This window comes from Silurus aristotelis (assembly GCF_946808225.1).
Source record: "Silurus aristotelis genome assembly, chromosome: 10".
NCBI classification, from domain to species: domain Eukaryota; kingdom Metazoa; phylum Chordata; class Actinopteri; order Siluriformes; family Siluridae; genus Silurus; species Silurus aristotelis.
Window position 1 is genome coordinate 17,870,010 of NC_139583.1, and position 23,903 is coordinate 17,893,912.

The 23,903-nt window shown below is 39.3% G+C and overlaps 2 protein-coding genes across 2 annotated transcripts in view; both read left to right on the forward strand.

Annotated features, from left to right (window-relative positions):
- The window catches only part of kti12 (KTI12 chromatin associated homolog), a 418,740-nt gene that overhangs the window by 156,259 nt on the left and 238,578 nt on the right, over positions 1-23,903 (forward strand). The gene's annotated exons all lie outside the window — the stretch shown is intronic.
- The window catches only part of reln (reelin), a 514,851-nt gene that overhangs the window by 52,720 nt on the left and 438,228 nt on the right, over positions 1-23,903 (forward strand). Inside the window, exons 2-3 of the mRNA XM_083552560.1 lie at positions 1,337-1,444; positions 22,687-22,810. Coding sequence (XP_083408686.1) covers positions 1,337-1,444; positions 22,687-22,810 — 232 coding nt within the window. The remainder of the gene's footprint in view (positions 1-1,336; positions 1,445-22,686; positions 22,811-23,903) is intronic.

Below are 23,903 nucleotides of genomic sequence, written 5' to 3' on the forward strand. Positions count from 1 at the left end.
CCTTGATGTTTAATGTCTTTTAATATATTAATATAAAAATATTAATATACATTTTTTTTAAGAAAAAATCTTTTTAATAAGGTGTGTGCAAATGTGGCTTGTAGTCTACTTTATTGTGCTTTAATTTTAGTATTTGCATTGCAATTCTCTTCACACAAAAATATTTCAGCATTTAAATGTAAAGCTTTCCCCATCTATAACCCCTAATAAATGTATCTGTTCGTTCCTCTCTATCTCTCTCTCTCTCTCTCTCTATCTCTCTCTCTCTCTCTCTCTCTCTCAAAAAATAAATAAATAAATATTATATATATATATACAGTGAGGAAAATAAGTATTTGAAACTCCATGCCTCGATGAAGCTAGAAGCTAACTCTGTGTTATGTTCTACATTGTTGATAGTTTTCATACTTAAGCTGTGAAAGTAACATTTTTAAGGGCTCAACACAACAGCTTTTATGATGCAGAAGCCACTTTAGATTTGATTCAGAAAATATTATTCAGCTTGTTTTGTTATTTATTTTAGAAATCCTTGTGATATATTCAGTTTGTGCTGGTCTGACTTAAATAAAATAGTGTTTGTAAATTACTTTGTGTTTAAGTCAGTTTTGTGTTTGCATAAAAGGGCATTAATGCGAACATTAAAGAACGTTCTTTAAAAAAGTAACTAAAAAGTTACTTTAAACAGTAACGCATTACTTTTTGGTGTAAGTATTCAACAAAGTAATTGAGATTTTGAATGAAGAAACGAGTAACTGTAACTAGTATTTTTTAGTAACTAGCATAACACTGTGTATGTATATATATATATATATATATATATATATATATATATATATATATATATATATATATATATATATATATATATACTGTATATATATATACTGTATATATATATATATATATATATATATATATATATATATATATATATATATATATATATATATATATATAAATATTTAGTTTTTTTTTTTTTTTTCTAACTAAATTCCAAAATATGGTTTGCATATTCTTTTTCTAATTTACATATGCACACCAAAAAAAATTTATAAAAGGAAGCTTAGTCATACAAATGCAGATTTTAGTATAAATTGTGTATAATCAATGTATTGACCATATTCAATTTATAATGAGCAAACTATATCTGGTTTAGATCTGTTTAAATCTGATAAATCTGATAAATCTGATAAATCTGTTTAGATTTTATCAGTCTTATAAATGAATTAGTCTTAAACAATATCTTTAAATTATTAGTGTTTTATAATATCCCTTATTACAAATCAAAATGATCAACTTTGGCCTCTATTTACTAACACTATGCATCTTTTTGCAGCGACGATCTCCACTAGTGTATTCTTCGATGGTTTGCTAATCACTGGTCTTTACACCTCTACCACTGTCCAAGCAGTACCCATGTCTCCTTCTGCTTCTTATGGATTTGGTAAGTCTGTAACAAAAGTTCTTGTATCTGCACAGTTTTATTTATTGCCCTATGGCTGCATTACTGGCTGATTTAAATAGCCAAATGAAAGTCCAGGTATGCAGTGGTATCTATTAAATTGATTGGTAAATGTAAAGGAACTGTATATAAAGCTATAAAGCAGAATAAACAATGATTTAAGGGAGTAAAGAAGAGATAAGGTGGTGACATTATAAGTATGAACATTACTGTTAGTATGTGGTGGCTCCAAATTTGAATAAAGAATTGCAGAAATCCAACACAGGGCTGCTACTATTACATAATTGTTTAGTATCAATTCACCTATGAATATATTCAGAGCAAATATCTGTTCACATTAGGAGGCATTATTGTAACCAAATATGAAAACATAATTTGCGTTTAACTGGTAATGGGTCCTAAACAAACACCAGTAGACATATGAAGTAGACAGAGTATTATTGGGTTTTTAGTGACTAACCCTGTGACTAACCCGAAATAATAGATTAACCTGAAAAGGTTTAGGAAGTGTGGGATTCTTACTTTAATATTTATATTTTAAGAATGACTAGCTGAGAGGTGTTGGTAAGGTTGCCAATCCTAGCTAAATTTCCAAAGTAACATCAGTGTTATCAGTGCAAATTAGTTTTTTTTTTATTTTTTATTATAATCTGTGAACAAAAATGACTTAATTCCTATTTGTCATTGTTTCCATTGTCTTTAACACAAAATAATAATAACAAAATGTCTGGTATAGGCCATGCCCTCTTTTGGATTGCAATTTAAAATAAAGAAATAGTTAGCTATTTAGTGTACTAAACAGCTACAGTTCAAATACACATTGACTTTGTGCCACACATGGACATTGCGTTTGTGTTGTCTGTGTTGTTTTCAATATTATATTTTTCATATTAATATATATACACCAAACAGGCATAACATTATGATGTTATAAAATTATGACCAGTGATAGAATAACACTCATTATCTCTTCATCATGGCACCTGTTAGTGGGTGATATATATTAGCAGCAAGTAAAGATTTCGAGCTACTATACAGTAGCTCAATATGCTGAAGTAGTCAATGCTGTTAATGCTTGACATGTCAGACTAACACAATATTAGGCAGGTGGTCATGTTATGCCAGGTCAGTGGTCATAATGTAATGCCTGGTCAGTATGCATTCAGTACACGGATACATTCAAAACATTTAAGGTTTTTTAATCAAGTAACCCACCCAATGGCCCCATGACAGAATCCACTGGCATGGGTGAAGCTACAGTATGCTGCATGTTAGTCATTTTGCGCTGCTGTAAAAATTTGCAATTTGCTACATTAATCTAATATTTAACCTACAAACCGACTACAATTTGAAATAAAAATGTATCTTGAATATATTTAATTTAACCTGATCGCCTTATTAGTTTTATTTCTTTTTTTAATTTTAATAGATTATTCTAAGCATTCTATCTTTACGGTAAATCATATATTATGGACTCGGAGTCGCTTAGAGCGTTGTGCTAGGCTAACTATACCTCTTTACGGAGGCAAATTACCCAGTCTGTATCTTAGTCAGAGGATTTAACAGTAAAATAATTTTCTTTGAGCTTAATGCTTGCTCATGCATTAAGAATAGTTGATTTAGTCACTTTGTTATACCTTGCTAAGTTAGTGATGGTCAGAATTTAGAAGGTCCCAGATGTTGTGCTCCATCCATTCATGAGCCTTCTGTATGTACTATCCTGGTCATAGATTTGTGGTCAAGAGTCAAGTCAAGTCAAGAAGCTTTTATTGTCATTTCAACCATATATAGCTGACGCAGTACACAGTGAAATGAAACAATGTTCCTCCAGAACCCTGGTGCTACATTTAACAACATAAAGCTACATAACAGAAAACACTGTGCTAAGGATTCGTAAGTGTCCTCGCCAAATAAAGTGCATTGTGTGCAACCTAGTGCAAAGACAACACAAGACAGTGTAGGACAAATACACAAAACACATGGTGGGCTTTAAGTGGGGCCTGTATAGGTGTTCTTTATATGGGCCCATTTGGGTCCCAAATAGGTGTTAAAAATGGGGCCAAAGTGGGCTACAAAAAGGACCCTTATGGGGCCCACATGACTTAATCATTGGTCAACCCACAAATGGCCCCTTTATGGGGTTGTTGTGGGACCAAAGAGGGTGAGAATTGGGTCCCATTTATTAATTTCATCATTGATTTCTGTGGGTGAACTTAATGTGCACTTAATCTTACTATGGAAAATCCACTGTCAAACCATTTCAAACCTCAGTTACAATGTAAAACTGTGCCTGACCAAACAAAAAACTAACATTAGTTGATTTTATGTGCTGCTATATGTTGAAAATTACATGGTTGAATATTTGAACTGTGAAAAATAAATGACTTCAACTCAGAATGTGTAATTCACATTTAATTTAAATTAATTAAAGTAAAAAAAACAGGAAACAGGAATAACAGAAATACTAAAGTAGAATAGTTGGTGGGTCTATGCAGGTTCCTCGACTGCACACCTACAAAACAGTAAAGAAAGAGAAGACAGAAAAGTCAATTTAGTACATTTTAAAATACTACCATTCACCGCAGCATCTAAAAAAACATGTATCAATATAATTAAGACATATCCTAGAATCTCATCAGTGAATTGTTCCCACCTCTGCCTCGCACAGTAATAACTTATGCCGGGGGACCAGTCATGGAATCCAAAACTTATGAATGTAACAATTAAAATATCAACCTTGTGTCTGAACTTGACTCTTAAACAAATATTTGGCCATTGCCAAAAGCCAGTGATTAGAACAATGATTCTGATCAGCTGAAAGATGTAAGTCACACCTAGGATCACGGTGGACCAGAAAGTTCAGCGCACTGCAACTGAAGAAAACATACGCAAATAGAAAAAACACCAACAAATCAAGAAAACATCTTCATCAGTTAAACACCACGTGCTGCAAATCCTCACAATGCAACTAAATACAGAAACGTCCTGCAAATAGCACAGACCACAAAATAAATGTTTCATGGGGACCCCAACAAGTGAAATTACGGTAATATGAAGTAGAGCATGCTACCGCATCAACCAGGGCACAACCCATTATGTGTATGTGTAAAGCATGCAAGTTACAGGAGCATAGGACTATCAGAACTAAAATAAAAATTAAAAAAAGACTAAGAATCACAAGGTTGCTCCTAATCCAACATTTGCCCAAACTGTTAACTGATCTGAGTAAATGATGTTAAAATTACACAATACCATACAAAATGTCAAAAAGACGAAGGCTCCGGAATGAGCGTTTGCCATGGCGCCCGGTGAGGTTAAACTGACGGGCAAGGTCATTTATCATCACGAATGCCATAGTTCTTCGAACACACTCATCGAGGCTCCTAACTCCAATCTCCCCAAGGACAGAGACCTAAAGTTGAGAAATAAATTTACACAAAAGAAAATGGTGGATGTAATGTGCATAGGAGCGAGTGGGATCAAGTTAGTGGGTAATTCCACAAGTCTACTATTTACTTAGGTAAGAACACTCACCATATTTTTCTGGAAGTCAGATTTACAGAGCTTTAACTCCACCTCATCTACTTTAGAAACATTTTTTAATGGAAAGGTGACCCCCTCAGGCAAGACAAGAATCACCATATTATGCTCTCTCTGCTGCAGAAGTGCCTGTATCATGCTACCCTGCACCTTCTGGTAATCTTTTATTTCTTCCAGTATTGTAAGTATACGAACAAACATTCCATCCCTTACTGAGAACCCACTGGGCTGAACTGGTCTGCGGGGAGTGTCTGTAGCTTCTGTCGGTGCTGGGATGCTGCAAGTTGGAACTTGTGCTTCCTGTGAAGTATGAGGTTTATGAGGTGGTGGTCCATTTGTGAGAGGTGATGTAGCTATTTGCTTGTTCCCAAATCCTTTTAGTAGGAGCCTTCTTGGGGGTAGTGGCACGGCCATTTCTGGACATTCTTCACTATCCGAGTCTGTTTCAATACCTTTACGCCTGAAACACATGGAAAGTTAAAATGTTTAAAATACAATGATTTTTATAAATTGATCAAATGACCATGGACACACGTTACTGAACTTTTTAAAGAATCCTGAGAAAAAAAAAATTAACAGAATGTGAGGGTATCAAGACATGTCAAGACAATGGCTATTTTGGTGTACAGATAAAAAAAAAATCGGGGGTTTAAAGACATTACAACATGATGTTCTCTAATGCTTATTTAAATCAATATGTATTGTGAAAGTGCAATACAAATAAAAATACCTAGACAAAATGTCAATTTTATATGTTATATAGGATAATTAGAAAATGTTTCTATGTTTGTAAAAAAATTATACCCAAAATACGTGTCCCCAGATGAACTGTACAAAATATTGTTTACAAGGTATATTTGTCCATTCAAGTCAAAACAATTGTCACCTGTTTTACATGAAAAAAAAATTTTTTCCCATAGTACTGTTTGTACTGTTTGCATCCTTCAAATCCCTGAGGAACAGGTCCAGAAAGATTAAGTTTTTTATGCTTAGGTACTCTATGCACCTGTTTTTTTGCCTTGACTTTCTGATTCTCATGTACACGTTTTACAACTTGCTCCACCGGATGTTGTTGCCTTCATACCATCTTTTTTATTTTTAGCTAAAAGGTTTTCAAAAGGAAAACATGAAATTTGATTTAGAGATCCATATTTACTTGCATCCTGTGCTATATGAATTAAACTATGTACATTATAGACAATAAACTCAGGCCCATATATTTCTGCAAAATTTTCAACAAAAACATTTAGTAACTGACTTGCATATTGAGAAAATTCTGAACATAAGTCTGGGAAAGAGGCTAAGAAGGATTCTCATTGCTACAGACAGCATCATGAAGTGTTGGTATAAACTATGTGATAAATTATTATGCAACACAACAGATCCAGTATATAAGAGGAATAATCTGAATTCTGTGGCTTTCCATATGCCCACTTCAAACAGGGATCTGGGTTTCCTGGAGAAGGTCTTTGGTGTATACACCCTTAATGAGGACATGTGTTGTGAAATTACAGAAAGAATTCTAGCTGACATTCTACACTTTAAGGGACCCTTAACCCACAGGTAAATATGTGACCATCTCCAAGACAATCACTACACGCTCCAACTAGAAGCCATGGATGACTGCAAATGTGCGTGTGCTGCTGAAACAAAGAGACTCTGCCTTCAGAACTGGGGACAGGGCGGCCTTAAAAACAGCAAGGGCCAAACTGTCGGAAGTCTGCTGGACCAGACAACATTCCTGTCAGAGTGCTCAGGGAATGTGCAGAACAGCTAGCGGATGTCTTTACTGACATCTTAAACATCTCCCCGAGCAGTAATGTTGTTCCCACATGCTTCAAGACAACGACCATCGTTCCTGTGCCGAAGAAGTCTACCATAGCCTGCCTCAATGAATATCGTCCCGTCGCTCACTCCCATCGTGATGTGAGCTTCGACGTGCTTCAAGAGGCTCGTCATGAGGCACATTAAGACTCAGCTTCCACTCTCCCTTTACCCTATGCAGTTTACGTATCGTCCAAACCGTTCCATGTACGATGCTATCTTCACAACCCTCCATTTGGCCCTCACCCACCTGGATAACAAGGACTCATATGTACGAATGCTGTTAATTGACTTCAGCTCAGCATTCAACACAATCATTCCTCAGCACCTGATTGAGAAGTTGAGCCTACTGGGCCTGAACACCTCCCTTTGTAACTGGATTCTGGACTTCCTGACTGAGAGAACTCAGTCAGTACGGATCGGGGAACAGCATCTCCAGCACCACCACACTGAGCACTGGAGCACTGTGTGCTCAGTCCACTGCTGTTCACTTTCACGACTGTGTAGCAATGCACAGCTCGAATCATAATCATTAACTTTGCTGATGACACGACCGTGGTGGGTCTAATCAGCAAGAACGACGAGTCAGCATACAGAGAGGAGGTTCAACGGTTAACTGCCTGGTGTGGAGCAAACAACCTGTCTCTGAACATGGACAAAACAAAAAAAATGGTTGTGGACTTCAGGAGAGAAGTGGAGAAATATGCTGATCTAGCAGCACTAAGAGATTTTCTATGATTTAGGAGGCTCTCCTTCCATGCTATTTGAAATACTGTTAATTTTGTTTGATGCCATTTACGTTCAAATTTCCAAGTGGTCTGTTTTAAGGTGTGCATATGATCGTTATACCACTGTGCAAATTTTTTCTCCCTGATCATTTTGGTCTTAAGGGAGCTACATCATCTAGAGCAGGGGTCTCCAATCTTTTCCAGAAAGGGCCAGTGTGGGTGCAGGTTTGTATTCCAACCAAGCAAGTCCACACCAAATTCTACCTGTTCAAATCTAATGATCTTCTTTTTTAATGACTATCAGGTGTGACCATTGATTGGTTGAAATGAAAACCTGCACCCACACTGGCCCTTTCTGGAATATATTTGGAGACCCCTGATCTAGTGTATAACGTAACGTTGATTCTAGGTATTTAGTGGCCCAGTCGAGCTCTGCGGGGTCAGACGGAGATCTATTTAATATCGTAATTTCTGGAAGATTATTGATAAAATGCGCTGCTGTAGCTGACATGAATGTACGCTTAACACGATAACTTGGTAAGGTGCTAATGCAATGACTGAGGCAGATTTTAAAAGAGATGAGATAATGATCTGAAATACCTTCAGACTGTGGAAATATGACAGTGTGTTAACAACAAATCAAGAGTGTGTCCACCACTATGAGTGGGTCCTGCTGCTAAAATACCGCCAGTATTCCCTGCTGGTTCTCGATCCTGGTTCCGACTCTAAGGATATTACTCGCTAACTAGATTATACTCACCTATCCAGATTACACTCGCTATCTGGATGATACCCGCTTTACGGAGAACACATGCATTCTGGATCCTACCCACTTTAAAGAGTACACACACGTTCTGAAACCTACCCATGGTTCATATTAAATTGTGGAGCGCGAACAGGGGTAATTTTGACTCGTACACCAATTTCATCTGGCAATTAACGGGGAGGTTTGGGATGATAACGGTGGACCTCCACTACAGTCCCTATTTTTCTGGGAAGGCCCTGGACCAGAATACCAACAGCAGGATACCCACGCTCCAGTCTCCAAGCCCCATGGAGTACACCGCCCAGCCTTTAAGACCTTCCTCGGAGTGCCCTGGCCTGCCGGGCGAGGGTGGGTTTGGGGCATCAGGTGCCGCTCCTGAAGGGAGGGTAATGTCAGGGAACCTCCTGCCATGACTCCCTCCGCGGCTCTCTCTCAGCCGCTACTGGCGTTAATTGCCGACACCTGTCCCTTGTCACCATTCCCGTTTATAAGGTCCTGTTAGGACCTCACTCGCTGTTGGATCTTCTTGGTTGCTACAGTGATCTAGCAGACCCCTGTTATGTTATTTAAAGTTTAAGTTTATATTTTTTAATCGCATAAGAGCAAAGAAATATAATTGTTTTGATTTGTTGTTATTTTAACGTTTACTTTAAAGCACTTTTTTTTCCCAGGGTTTATTCGCAGCATGTTCATATTTCTAACTTGCATAATTTTGACAGGATATATTTTTGTGGAGTGCAAAATATTTTAAGTTATTTAAAGTTTAAGTTGATTTATTCTGGAATAATATTTCTCTCTTTTTTATTCATAATAATGTTAAAAAAACATTTAGTTTTAGTGTGTTCAATAAATGTTCATCCTGTTCGGCCAGCGACCTAAAGTGTGCTTTAAGTTTTGGCCCCCTGGGCAATTGAGTTAACACCCCTGATATAATCAAGAATTTTACATTTATATTTACATTCGCGGCATTTAGCAAATGCCCTTATCCAGAGCGACGTACAAAAGTGCTTTGAGTCTCAAGCAATGAATAAATCTACACTGGTATACAAGATTACAAACTTAATATAAATATAACTCTTGAATTCTACAAGGCAAACTTGGAAAGTGCTAATTTAAGTGTTTCAGGAAGAGGTAGGTCTTCAATCGTCGCTTGAAGATAGTCAGGGACTCTGCTGTACGGACATCTAGGGGAAGCTCATTCCACCACCTCAGTGCCAGAACAGAGAAGAGCCTTGAAGTGTACTTACCTCTCATTCTGAGAGAATGTGGTACCAATCGAGCAGTGCTGGAGGATCTCAGACAGCGTGGTGCAGTGCGAGATGTGATAAGGTCACTGAGGTAAGATGGCACTGGTCCATTTTTGGCCTTGTAGGCAAGCATCAGTGTTTTGAATCTAACACGTGCAGCTACTGGAAGCCAGTCAAGGGAGCGCAGCAGTGGGGTGGTGTGGGAGAACTTGGGCTGATTGAACACAAGCTGTGCAGCTGGTATGAGCGACCTTCCAGGTAGGAGGCAAACCATTCCCATGCTGTTCCCTGGATACCGAGGCTCTTGAGGGTTGACTAAAGAGTCTTGTGGTTGACTGTGTCAAATGCTGCTGAAAGGTCCAGGAAGATAAGTACAGATGACATCTTGGCTGACCGAGCAGCATGCAGTTTCTCAGAAACAGCCAAAAGGGCTGTCTCTGTGGAATGTGCCGCTTGAAGGATCATGGAGGTTGTTTTGTGAGAGATAGTCAGACAGTTGGTTAAAAACAGTGCGTTACAGAGATTTCGAAAGAAAGGAGAGAAGTAATACCGGTCTGTAGTTGTAGTTCTTGTTTCTTCAAGATGGGAATGACCCTTGCTTGCTTGAAGGTAGTTGGTACATAGCCAGATGTTAATGACCCGTTGATGATTGTGGAGATGAAGGGCAGGAGATCTTGTGTGATTGTTTGAAGCATAGTTGAAGGGGCAGGTGGTGGGATTGCAAGATTGAATGACTTGCAGTATCTTATCTTCTGTTAAGGTTGAGAAGCTTGACAGAGACGTAGTGGATTGTTGGCATTGGATTGTAGGACATTTATTTACCAGGCAATGTTCAATAAACAAATGTTAAAGTTAAAACAAATAATAAAAGAAAGCCACACAACATGATTAGCATAAAACCAAATAGTTTAGCAATGCAGTTTACAAAAGAATAGTTAAAGAGTCACTGTACCTGGCAATAGAGACTGTTTGGGAAGTTCTGACTACAGAATGCTCCCCTGAGTTTTTCGTCAAATTTCCTTAAATACCCAAACCATCATAAACACTTGTACATTTAAAGAAATAAAAGTAACACAGTAAAAAAAAGTATTTATTGGGACAGGAGGTGACCTAAAACCAAATACCACCTAGGGTAAAAACAAACACCTGATAAAGATCTTCTCCGGGATAAACCTCACATCAGTAAGACATAATTTTACCCAAACCAGATATTTTTATTTTTGGTCTGTTTTTTTTATATGGGTCTGTGATCAATTTAACAGTCACATTGAGACCTTTAAAAAGATACCAAACATGAAAAGGTAAACTGTATACATTACTAAAATGTATTTTTTACCGTATACAGGTATAGTAGCTTGAATTCTGGGAACTTCTAAGTCATCGTTCCATCACCCGACCATATCCACAGGAGGGAAAGTATGGGGGTCAAAGATGTGTGAGAGGGCAGCTGAACAAAGGTGTTTCTCTCCTCAGATTAAAGAGATCCTCTCCTCAGTTTAGAATGGTATTGTTTTGTTGCAGGGCGGTTCTCAGGGTCTTACTGCATGAAGACATCTGACCATCCTTACACAAGGTAGTCTTGTAAATAAATTATTTATATGCACACAACAACAAAAAAACAGAGCTTATAAACATTTCACCTGTGCAATTGATCCAGTTTCTTTGACTAACTTTGTGTAGATAATCGTGGCAAATTTAAAACACTGTTGCTCGCCTACAAAGCCAAAAGTGGACCAACACCCTTCTACCTTTCAGCACTAATCTTACTTTGCCCTTCACTATGTTTTCTCCAATCCTCAACCACTGCTCAGCTGGTCCCACCATCTTTCAGGTAGAGGAAAACATCTTCCACTTGATGTCCAAACATCTGAATCTCTGGCAGACTTCAAACAAAGTCAAAAGACTGACCCTTTCCTGAAGTGTCCTAATGAATCAGCATTATAATGTATATTTTTATTAGGAAAATTACAAATCACTTTGTCAGCAAAAGGGCTTACACCAAATGCATTAAATGTAAATATATGGTAAATAAATTTAACTAAAGAATTTCACTCACAGATTACATCATCAGTGATGGTAAATTATTACAATGGTGGCACTTTTGTGAGCCAAAATACCTGAGAAATATTTCTTTAGAGGCAATCTGTCCTTAAAACCCAATAGACTTGACTGGGCCTGGGTCCAGTTGTCAGGTAATTAACTGCAGTGTCCTTGGGAAAAAAAATAGGAGAAAGAAATGGTGAACATGTGGCCTGCTGTGCAAACAAGGAACAGCACAGGTTCACAAATTATTGCTGGCTTTCATAACTAATGGATATTGTCTAAAAGCAATTTTACATAAATAATGCAGTAATAAAGTATGAATAAGATTGTTCTTTATAATTGTAAGTTTGTTGGATTAAATAATCAGTAAATCCATATTTCTCTTTCCCTGTCATCACTTTTCTTTCTCTCTCTCTCTCTCTCTCTCTCTCTCTCTCTCTCTCTCTCTCTCTCTCTCTCTCTCTCTCAATTAAGTTAAACATGCTCCTGAGGTACCATTACCATGTGACATTTGTGCACACTAAGTCAGTTCTCGAGGGAGCCAACTGCAAGCACTATGCCCTTATGTCCCATGTTTAAGAAAAACTGTGCTCGTATGTTTAAAAAAAACTAATTAAAGATCAATGAAAAATTAGGAAAAGCATTAGAAGAAAATAGCTGGTCTTTTAAAACTAAAGCCCTGGTTTGGCAAAACTAGAAAAAAAATAACATAAGGTGTACACAATACAAAGGATGATTTGCAGACAGAGAAAAAAAACCCCAGACAAGATTTTACGAAAAGGTGTGAATATTGTGATGGATGATCTGTTGCATTGTTATTTACAAAAGTGCACAATCAGGGGATTTTTTTAAGAAAAGGTTACTATCAAGAAATATTTTTTGTACATGTAAATTATAATTGTATAGAGGTAAACGAGACTTCCAAGAAAGAGGATAAATTTACTAGAATAGTAGTTTACAAGCCCTCATAAATGATTGGTTTATTTAAATTGTTAGGGAGGAGAAATTTTAGAAAATATGTAAATTTCATTAGGTGTGAGATATAACAAGTGAGGTTTTTTTATATTAAATTCTTACTCACATGCGAAAGCTGCCGGTACCATTGCTGTCAAGAGGGTTTTCTCCACAGAGCTCGATAAGATGAGCCTGAATTGACAGCAATAAAGCTGATTTGCCTCTTCTCATTCGTGATATGGAAGTTGTCTTCATTTGTTTTGTTTATGTATTATTTGAAGTTTTGAAACTTATTGGTAATTGATTAGTAAATAACTAAAACTGATTTGAGTAGTGAACCATTTAACTGGTATGTCTGCTTGGACATATCTGCATTGAGTTATGATAGTAGCCATCATGCAAGGTGAGATCAAGTGACTATACATCACCAGAATACAACACTGTTTTTCCAGCCATATAAAATATTCCCGTGTCAGGAATACCCTTGCCACGCCCCCTTCGGTGGCTGTCATACCTCGGTGCGTCAGGGAAAGCCCTGCTCCTTCGCTCATGCGTACCCCGCCCACATGGAGCTCATCGCAATTGGGCTTCATTCAGAACACCTGAGTTTTATTCCAAGCACTCATCATAATAAACTCTACATTCACCTACACACTTTGTCTGTTATTGTATGTTCATGCATGTTGATGTAGCGTCATGGTGGTATGTGTATGCGTCTCCCGCTATGTACCTTCTCCTCCCGGACTACTTGCTCTTTCCACGGCTGCGTTTGCCTGCCCCAGCACACCTCCGGACTACCGATGCTTCTCCATCGCCGCCTCCGCGCTGCGCTTCCTCCGTACCACATCGTGGATATTATTTACGGACTGCCTTTTGCCGGATCATCCCGATCTCTGCGGGTATTTTGTGTTGGCTCTGCCTTTTGTTTAATAAACACGTTTGCTTATATTTTGACTTTTGCCTCCATATCCGCAATGTCACAAAATAACGGACCCCTGAAAAGGAATATACGGACAAAAAAAAGGAAAGAAAAGGGGGACACAAAAAAAAAGTGGCAGCCAAGAGTCACAGAGTTCCGCTGAAAATGACGTCTCGCACCGAACTCCTCCCACGACGACGTCTCGCTCCCAAGCTCCTCTGAAAGCGACGTCTCGCCTCAAAGCCCCTGAGCTCCCCGGAGGGTGACGTCGCACTGATGAACCCTGCTGAGGTCATCACTCTGCCTCTGTTCGCAGTCAGGGGTGTCGATCCACCTCCGGCCTCCATCCAGGGGGTCTTCCACCCGGTAAGCTCCGTTGAGAGCTCTATCCTGCCTCCGGTAGTCACCAGGGTTGTCTTTCCGTTCCAGGTCCCCGTGGTTGATGAGGCTCCGTTCCAGAACTTCCTGGGTAACGTCGATCCATTCCAGGTCGCCGGGGTGGTCGTCACTCAGCCTCCGGTCCTCACCGAGGTCGTCGTGCCCGTCCGGGTCTCCGTTCCAGGCCTCCCTGGGTGAACGTTTCTCAGCATCAGGACTTAGCCGAGGGCGTCGCTCCGCTCCAGGTCTCCGTGGTGGACGTTTCCCCACATCCGGTCCTCGCTGAGGGCCGCACTCCGCTCCAGATCTCTGTGGTGGCGTCTCTCCACATCCGACCTCCGCTGTGGGCGTCACTCTGTTCCGGGTCTCCGTGGTGGCAGTTCCTGAACTCCAGACTTCCGTGGTGGGCGTGGTTCCGCTCCTGGTCTCCGTGGGTGACATCTTTCCGCCTCCAGTCTTCGCCGAGGGCTGCGCTTCGTTCCGGGACCCCGCTGTTCCTGTTGTCCCATTCCAGGTCTCCGCAAGGGTGGTCGCTCCGCCTCGGGTCCTTCCCGGCTTTCCCCAGTTCCGTGGCATGTGTTACTTATGGTAGCTCGGATAACTCTGTTGGTTTCCATTAAGGTTGAGTCTTTTCTGTAACATGATTTTCCCAATGCATAATACTGCATTTGAACCCAAGCCTCCATGTGTGGAAAACCAGAACACAAAAAAAAAAAAAATACGTGAAAAAATAACAAACCCGAAAGCAAAACAACAAATGTAAAAACATTAACAAATCCAAATACAAAATAAATCCGCAAGCACATTAACAAAGACGGTTTGTCTAAACTGTCGTTGTGTTTTTGGATTTGTTGGAGTTTTCATGCAACAAATCAGGAAAAGGTAGGTATAGTTTGTGAATAGAACACTTACCGATCATTGGACTAGACACCTGTCATTCAAGATACAGCGCGGAAAATAAGTATTTGACACATCAGCATTTTTATCAGTAAGTGGGTTTCTAAGTGGGCTATTGACACAAAATGTTCACCAGATGTTGCCATCAAGCCAAATATTGAATTCATACAAAGAAATCAGAACATTTAAGTATACAAGTTGAGTCATAATAAATAAAGTGAAATGACACAGGGAATAAGTATTGAGCACACTTTATTTAACACTTTGTAGAAAAGCCTTTGTTGGTGATTACAGATTCTAGACACCTCTTGTATGGAGAGTCCAGTTGTCTGCATTGCCCAGGAGTGATTCTGGCCCATTCTGGCCCATTTTTCAAGATTCAAAGGTTCCTTGGGCCTCTTTTATAAACTTTGATCTTTAGTTCTCTCCATAGATTTTCTATGGGATTTAAGTCAGGTCATTGACTGGGCCATTTAAGCAACTTGATTTTCATTGTTTCCTTGGCCTTGTGTTTGGGATCATTGTCTTGCTGAAATGTCCACCCTCTTTTCATTTTCAGCTTTCTGGTAGATGGCAGCATATTTTTATCCAGAAGTGTCTTGGGGTGGCGATCATTCTTGGGGTGGTAGGCAGTGCCATTTCTTCTCCAAACATGGTGTGTAGAACGACTGCCAAAAAGTAACATTTTGCTTTCATCTGACCATACTATAGTCTCCCAATAATCTACAGGCTTCTCCAAATGCTCTTTCGCAAACTTTAACCGAGCCTCAACATGCTTTTTGTTCAGCAATGGAGTCTTGCGTGGTGAGCGTGTATGGATGCCATTGCGGTTCAGTGCATTGCTTATAGTTTTCTTTGAAACAACAGTACCTGCTGATGCAAGGTCTCATTGAAGTTCTGCCCAAGTGGCAGAAGAGTGGCAGAAGAGTTGGCTCTTGGTGAACTCTCCTGATTATTCTTTGGACTCCTCGGACAGGGATCTTACGTGGAGCACCTGATCGTGGCAGGTTTAGGGTGAACTGATGCTCTTTCCATTTCCGGATAATGGCCCCCACAGTGCTCACAGGAACATTCAGCATTCTGGAAATGTGCCTATAACCATTCCCAACAAAATGCTTTTCAACTATAAGATTACGAAGATCTTGAGAGAGTTCTTTGCTTTTACCCATCATGAGGTCTTTCCTGTGAGCTTCCTGGGTAATGAGAAGCCTTTATAGGCCATCAGTTAGGACTAAAGCAGCTGATATCAATTAGTACTGATAGGGGGCAGGGGTTCTCTCTCAATACTGACAGATTTCAGGTGATCTCCTGGCTTTCTATGCCATTTTGCACCTTGTTATCTTCATGTGTTCAATACTTATATGACTTCTATATTTGGCTTGATGGCTACATCTGGTGGAAATTTTGTGTCAATAGCCCACTTAAAAATCCCCTTACTGATAAAAATGCTGATGTGTCAAATGCTTTTTTTTCCCCACTGTATACAGGAAGTACAATAGTCTTCATTTATTTATTTATTAATTTTTAAGCAATTAGCCATATACAAACAATGTGGCAATAACAAGTACAATTTACATTACAATACACAGAACAGGTGCATGAAAATATAAATATATACACATATTTAGTGAAAAGAGGGAAAAAATAGATAAATAATTTTTTTTTTATTATAATAATAATAATAATAATAATAATAATAATGAAATATAAAATTTTCCTATCAGAAGTATATTATTGTCAGGGTGGCGATCATGATGCAGAAGCGGAAGTAACTCAATCATTGTTTTATTTCGAACACAACCAAAAACACACAAAAATGCGGAGTCACCAACCCAAAGTATATCCGCTCGGGACGAGTAATCCAAAGGAAAGCGTAAACCCAGAAACGGAAGGAAACTTCAGCGGCAAAGAGTAATCCACAAAGGAGACGAGTCAGGATGCAGAACCAGCTTGGAAGGCTGGCGGTCAAGGAAACACAGGATCACCAGCATGACATTCAAGAACCGACAGCCTGTGACTTGAGAACTTGAGTTTATATAGTCTATCCTTAACGAGTCACAGCTGTCGGCAATCAAGGCCGGCGCGGCCTAACGAGCCAGCGTGACTACTACAGACGGGGGCGTGGCAGGGGATCCCCGACAGCTACCGAGGGGGGCGTGGCGGGGGATCCCTGACAGCTACTGAGGGGACGTGGCAGGGGGATCCCTGACAGTACTCCCCCCCTCCAGGGGTGACACCCGACGCCCCAAAACTCACCTACGCCAGGCGGGTCAGGGCACTCCCAGGAAGGCCTCTCCAACCGCCCAGGGTCAAAGGAGGCCCGGTTAGCATTGCCGTGGGACAGGGTAAAACCAGGAGGAGACCAAGTCACAAAGATCGGGAACGGAGCCGTGCCCACCACAGAGCTCTGGAATGGAGCAATGCCCACCATGGAGATCTGGAACGGAGAGGCTTGGAGTCGAGACATCGCGTCAGTGAGACTTGGGGGAGAGACATCGCCTTAAGTGAGACTTGGGAGCGAGACGTCGTCTTCAGTGAGACTTGGAGCCGATCCTTCACCATTAGGGAGGCTTGGGGGCGAGCCGTCGCCTTCTGAGGGGCCCGGGGGCGGCGGTATGTTGTCCCCTTCGCAGGCAGGCGGCAGTATGCCGTTCCTTTTGCATCCAGGCGGCGGTACAATGTCCCTTTCGTGGCCAGGCAGTGATACGATGACCTCTTCGCGGCCAGGCGGCGGTATGACACCCTCAGCGGAACACTGGAGCAGAGCGACACCTTCGGCGGAACTCTGAAGCGGAGTGGACCTTGGAACGGTCTGTAGAACTCCGGGATAGAGCCATCTCAGATTTGAGGAAGCTATAGTGTAGGTCCGCCATGTCCTTCCCAAACATCCCCAGGAGAAGTCTGATGAAGTCGGTGTACGAGCCGAGATCGTTTCCCTTGGCGCTTTACAGCACGCTGGCTATCGAGAGAGCATCACCAGCCAGAAGGGAAATGCAGAAAGGGATCTTGGCTCGTTCCGAGGGAAATTGGGAAAAATTTACCTCCACATATTCGCTGATGCTCCGTAAAAATACGCCCAACTCAGCACTCTTGCCGTAGAAACGTGCCAGGAATCCCCTCGTGCTTTCAGAGTGGCGTGGTGCAACCGTGTTAACATGATCCGGCTTCCGAGAGCCTGAACTTCCGGGGAAAATCCGAAGGTGGGTTCGGCTGCCGAACCATCACGGTTGAGATCGCAGAAGGGCGAATCCGGTTTCGGTCGGTTCTTCTGTCAGGGTGGCAATCATGATGCGGAAGTGGAAGTAACTCAATTATTGTTTTATTTCGAACACAACCAAAAACACACACAAATGCAAAGAGTCACCAACCCAAAGTATATCCATTTAGGATGAGTAATCCAAAGGAAAGCGTAAACCCAGAAACAGAAGAAAACTCCAGCGTCAAAGAGTAATCCACAAAGGAGACGAGTCAGGATGCGAAACCAGCATGGAAGGCTGGCAGTCGAGGAAACACAGGATCACCAGCATGACATTCAAGAACCAACAGCCTGTGACTCGAGAACGTGAGTTTATATAGTCTATCCTTAACGAGTCACAGCTGTCAGCAATCAAGGCCGGCACGGCCTAATGAGGCAGCGTGACTGCTACCAAGGGGGGCGTGGCAGGGGGATCCCTGACAGCTACCGAGGGGGGCGTAGCAGGGGGATCCCTGAAAATTATTAACAAGAAAGTCTTCTTTGTTATTGTTCATTACAAGTCCAAAGATAATGTCCTTCACAGTTAAACTTCTTAGACAGGACAGCTTTGGGTAAAGCTGTTATAGATATCAGACCATAAAGTGGCTGAAGTAACAATATGCGGCAGGAGAAAGTTGGAATGTATGTGTAAAAGTGTAAAAAAATAATCTTTATGTCATGATATACTGCAGCCTTTATGTCATGATATACTGCAGCATCTCCAAAATCACTGCATATAAATGTCCTTCCTCAAAGTAGATTTTAATTAATTCCAGTTTCTCCTTGCTTGCCAATGTTTAATTCTGTTATTTTCTTATATATTTAAAGGTGCACTAATCAAAATAAATTTTTTTTAAATTAAACAAAGAGAACTTTACACATGTATAAGAAACAAAGTTATAAGATTTCATACTTCCTGTATATCTTGAATGACAGGTGTCTCGTCTAATGATCAGTAAGTGTTCCATTCACAAACTATCTACCTTTGCCGGTTTGTCTGAATTGTCGTTGTGTTTTCAGATTTGTTAATGTGTTTGCGGATTTATTTTGTTTTTGCATTTGTTATTTTGTTTTCAGATTTGTTATTTGTTTTTGAAATTGTTAATATTTTCTAATTTGTTAATTTGTTTTCTGATTTGTTAATGTCTTTTGCACTTCTCGGTAAGATCTCCTGAAATCTTCAAATTGACAAGTGAGTTTGGTATAAGTAGCCAAAATGCCAAGCATAGCTTATTGGTACTGATTATCAGCATTTATTCTCTTATATAAAATGTGTAACTGACAAAATAAATATGTCCCAAATTACCATTATCTTACGTTGTGTCATGCGAGGAATGCGAGGCGGAAGCCAACATACACGCAAATAATGTTTATTCACAAAAAGGCAGAGCTAACACAAATACTCGCTGCATTAGGGAATAATCCGGTGGTGCGCTCCGGGAGCGCTGCCCACAAACTTCCGAACTGGCGAGAGGCAGTCCGTAAGTATATTCCAAGATGCGCTTAGGGGAAGCGCAACGCTGAGGCAGCAACAGAGAAAACATAGCATAAGCAGCATATGCATAGAAAACAACAACGCGGCGGATAGGGGTAATCCGGGGTGCGCTTTAGAATGAAAGTGCAGCCGTGGAGAGAGTGAGGAGTCCGAGAGGCTAGGTACGTAGCGGGATACGTATACGCGATAAGACATACCACCATGAATCTACAATAACAGACAGGGAGTGTGGGTGAATGAGGGGTTTATATAGGAGCCGCGGACGATTAGATGAATGAGCCTCAGGTGTGCCCAATAAAGCCGAGAGCTCAGGAGCACGCGGAGGCAATACAGCCACTGAAGGGGGCGTGGCAGGTGGATTCCTGACACATTGTCATCTAAGAATCTTTTCTCTAATAAATCCTAGCCATGCAAGTTATTATTGGGTGAAAAAATTCGCTCCCGTTTAAATAATCAACACTATGACAGAGAAAAATTTGGAATCAGTTTGAGGCTTATAATGAAATCTGCAAATTTAGACATAAGAATCAGAGATAATTGGACCAAAGGTAAAGATTATTAGAATTCTGATGTTTTCATGTCAGCTCAGCTGAAATACAGTATTTTAATGAAGCTTTCATAACCATCTAAGACATACCACCATGAATCTACAATAACAGACAGGGAGTGTGGGTGAATGAGGGGTTTATATAGGAGCCGCGGACGATTAGATGAATGAGCCTCAGGTGTGCCCAATAAAGCCGAGAGCTCAGGAGCACGCGGAGGCAATACAGCCACTGAAGGGGGCGTGGCAGGTGGATTCCTGACACATTGTCATCTAAGAATCTTTTCTCTAATAAATCCTAGCCATGCAAGTTATTATTGGGTGAAAAAATTCGCTCCCGTTTAAATAATCAACACTATGACAGAGAAAAATTTGGAATCAGTTTGAGGCTTATAATGAAATCTGCAAATTTAGACATAAGAATCAGAGATAATTGGACCAAAGGTAAAGATTATTAGAATTCTGATGTTTTCATGTCAGCTCAGCTGAAATACAGTATTTTAATGAAGCTTTCATAACCATCTCAATTTACTTGTATGAAGCACTTTCCAATTAATAATTTGGCTTTCTATTAAGTTTATGTTGTTCAGATTAGTTAGTATATGTTTATAGTTGTGTGATAAAGCAAAATGCATCTTAATTTTTTTTTATTTACACTTATAGCAGCTATATTTGGTATTTAACCTTCTTTAAAAATTATTAAGACAAACAGTTGTCAGGTGGTTATATGTCGAAATCTGAGTTTATGTATTTCCACAAGGTGTTACTTGTATTTTAGGTGCAATATTTGTACTGAACATTAAGGTGATAATTGTACTGTCTGTATCAGCATTAAGAATTGAAAGTGGAGATAGAAAGTGTGGCCAGTGTGTGGAGAAGAGAACAAAATTAAACACACATTTTTCATATAATAAATAAATAAATAATAATAATAATAAAAAAATTACATACATTTATATATATATATATATATATATATATATATATATATATATATATATATATATATATATATATATATATATATAAAATGAAATTGATAATGAATTTCATATAATAAACTGATTTGGGTAGTTTGCTCAAGACCCAGGTTGAGCTTCTGTTTCAATCGCCCAATGCCTTGTAAGGCTAACAGGTGGCTTAGCATTTGTGTTCTATGTGGGCAAAAAAAAAAAAAAAGTGGAGTAGCACACATTCAGCCGACTCTTTCACTCCAACACACACACACACACACACACACACGCACGCATACTTGCAGAATTGATATAGTGTTGGAACCTTTCCTTCATCTGTCCTCAACATCTTCTGTCTTGCTACCAAAAGTCATTTAACTTTTTTTTATCAGTTCCTCTTTCTTTCTATGCATTGTTGTGAACCTTATTTTTGTAGCTTTGTTCCTATATACAAAATATTAGTGAGCAGTGCTAACAAATATTCTGAGGTTGTGAGTGTGACAACAGATCTTTTTAATTATGCTGATGAAGCTCTAATTTGTGTTTCTGTTTGTGTGTGTTTGTGCATGTCTGTGTGTATGTTTGTTCAGTTAGGAATTTGACTTGTCTTGTAGTCATCATGTAGTAATTTTAATAGTGAAACCAAAATCATTTAGTTTGAGAAGAAGAGAATGTGCTTTCTGGGCTGGTTTGCTGGCAAAGTGTATTCTAGTCAGTCATGTGCATAGCTTGAGTTTAGTATGTTTACAATAAGTAAGGATCACCAAGTATAGATAAATGATATAAGAAAGCACAGTAAAGAGTTACATAGAGCTATGTCTTTGTAATTGTTTTTAAACACTCTTGCTCCCTGAAAGCAAACACAGAGAGAATAAGGAGGAGCTTCTTCCCGCAGGCCATTCGGAGTTTAAACCAGGAAACACCCAGGATCTAAAAGCTGGTCACTCTCTCCATCATCACACTTCTGCAAATATTTTTATTTTTGCACTACAACACTTTAAACTCTGGACTGTCACTTTAACACCACACCACACACGGATACTTTAAGGACAAATCACATCAACCACCTTATGTGATTACTGTTTACTGTACATAAGCATACCCTGTATATACACTTTTCCCTATATATATATATATATATATATATATATATATATATATATATATATATATATATATATATATATATATATATATATATATATATATATATATTTATTTATTATATTTTTTAATATTTTACAGATATATTTATCTGCCTTCTTTTTTCTTTGTTTTATTTCTTCTCCCCGGACAGTCGTACAAAGCATTTCACTGCATGTCGTACTCTGTATTATGTGACAAATAAAATTTGATTTGTTTTGATTTGATGATTTGAGCTGTATGTAACTACCTGCCAATTTGTGGATTGATGATTGTGTAACAATCATATTTTATGATATGTTTAAAAATAGACCCTAGAGGTGATAGAAGTAATGGCTGTGAAACATTAGGTTGGAGACATAGATTTAAATTGCTGAAATATTAAATGCCTAAAAACCTGTACAGATGTAAATCTGAAGTTTCAATAAAATATGTTTTCATTTAATTTAAGAAAATTATTAGTCTTCCAGGTCTTAAACTTGACAATGGAAGGGTTGCATTTTGTTCTGTGAGCTGCTTGTCTTTAAATTATTACTGTTTTTTTGTTCTCTTTTACAGGGCTGGTGTCAGAGCAACAGTTTGTGTGCAGTGTTGTGGCATCCCATGTGAGTCACCTGCCTACTACCAGTCTCAGCTTTGTGTGGATTGCCCCACCACCTGGCACAGGCTGCATAAACTTCTTGTAAGTGTTTGTATGTTGCTTGTTTTAGGGATGTTTTTAACACGTTTATCCTGTTAACACATTACAAAGAGAAAATGAACAGAAGAATATTAATACAAAACCTTTACTGAACAAAAACTATGAGAAATTAGTTCCCAAACTCATAGCCAGGGAGACTGTTATAATGTGAAGCTAGAATTTTGCAAGCTTTGGCATATTGTAAGTAGCAGTCAAAAGAACAGTAATCGGCATATTTGCAGGCACAGAGAAAATGCATTAGCCTTTCTAATGGGCAACTGCAGTTTTGTGCAAGCACAGAGAAAATGCTCTAGTGGTCATATGGGTAAACATTAATACTTTAGAGATAATGATAGATCTGCAATTTGTGCATAACTTGGACAGTTTTTATACTATTTCTACCGATTCTGTTTGTATTTGATAAAAACTGTGTTCAGTGTGTACAGTAATAGAGTGCTTCACTTCATTAACAGATGTCCTTGTACAAACCACTGTTACTTACAGTGAGGAAAATAAGTATTTGAACACCCTGCTATTTTGCAAGTTCTCCCACTTAGAAATCATGGGGGGGTCTAAAATTGTCATCGTAGGTGCATGTACACTGTAAAAGACAATCTAAAAAAAAATAAATCCAGAAATCACAATGTATGATTTTTTAACTATTTATTTGTATGCTACAGCTGCAAATAAGTATTTGAACACCTGTCTATCAGCTAGAATTCTGACCCTCAAAAACCTGTTAGTCTGCCTTTAAAATGTCCACCTCTACTACATTTATAATCCTAAATTAGATGCACCTGTTTGAGGTCATTAGCTGCATAAAGACACCTGTCCACCCCATACAATCAGTAAGAATCCAACTACTAACATGGCCAAGACCAAAGAGCTGTCCAAAGACACTAGAGACAAAATTGTACACCTCCGCAAGGCTGGAAAGGGCCAGGGGGAAATTGCCAAGCAGCTTGGTGAAAAAAGGTCCACTGTTGGAGCAATCATTAGAAAATGGAAGAAGCTAAACATGACTGTCAATCTCCCTCAGTCTGGGGCTCCATGCAAGATCTCACCTCGTGGGGGCTTAATGAACCTAAGGAAGCTG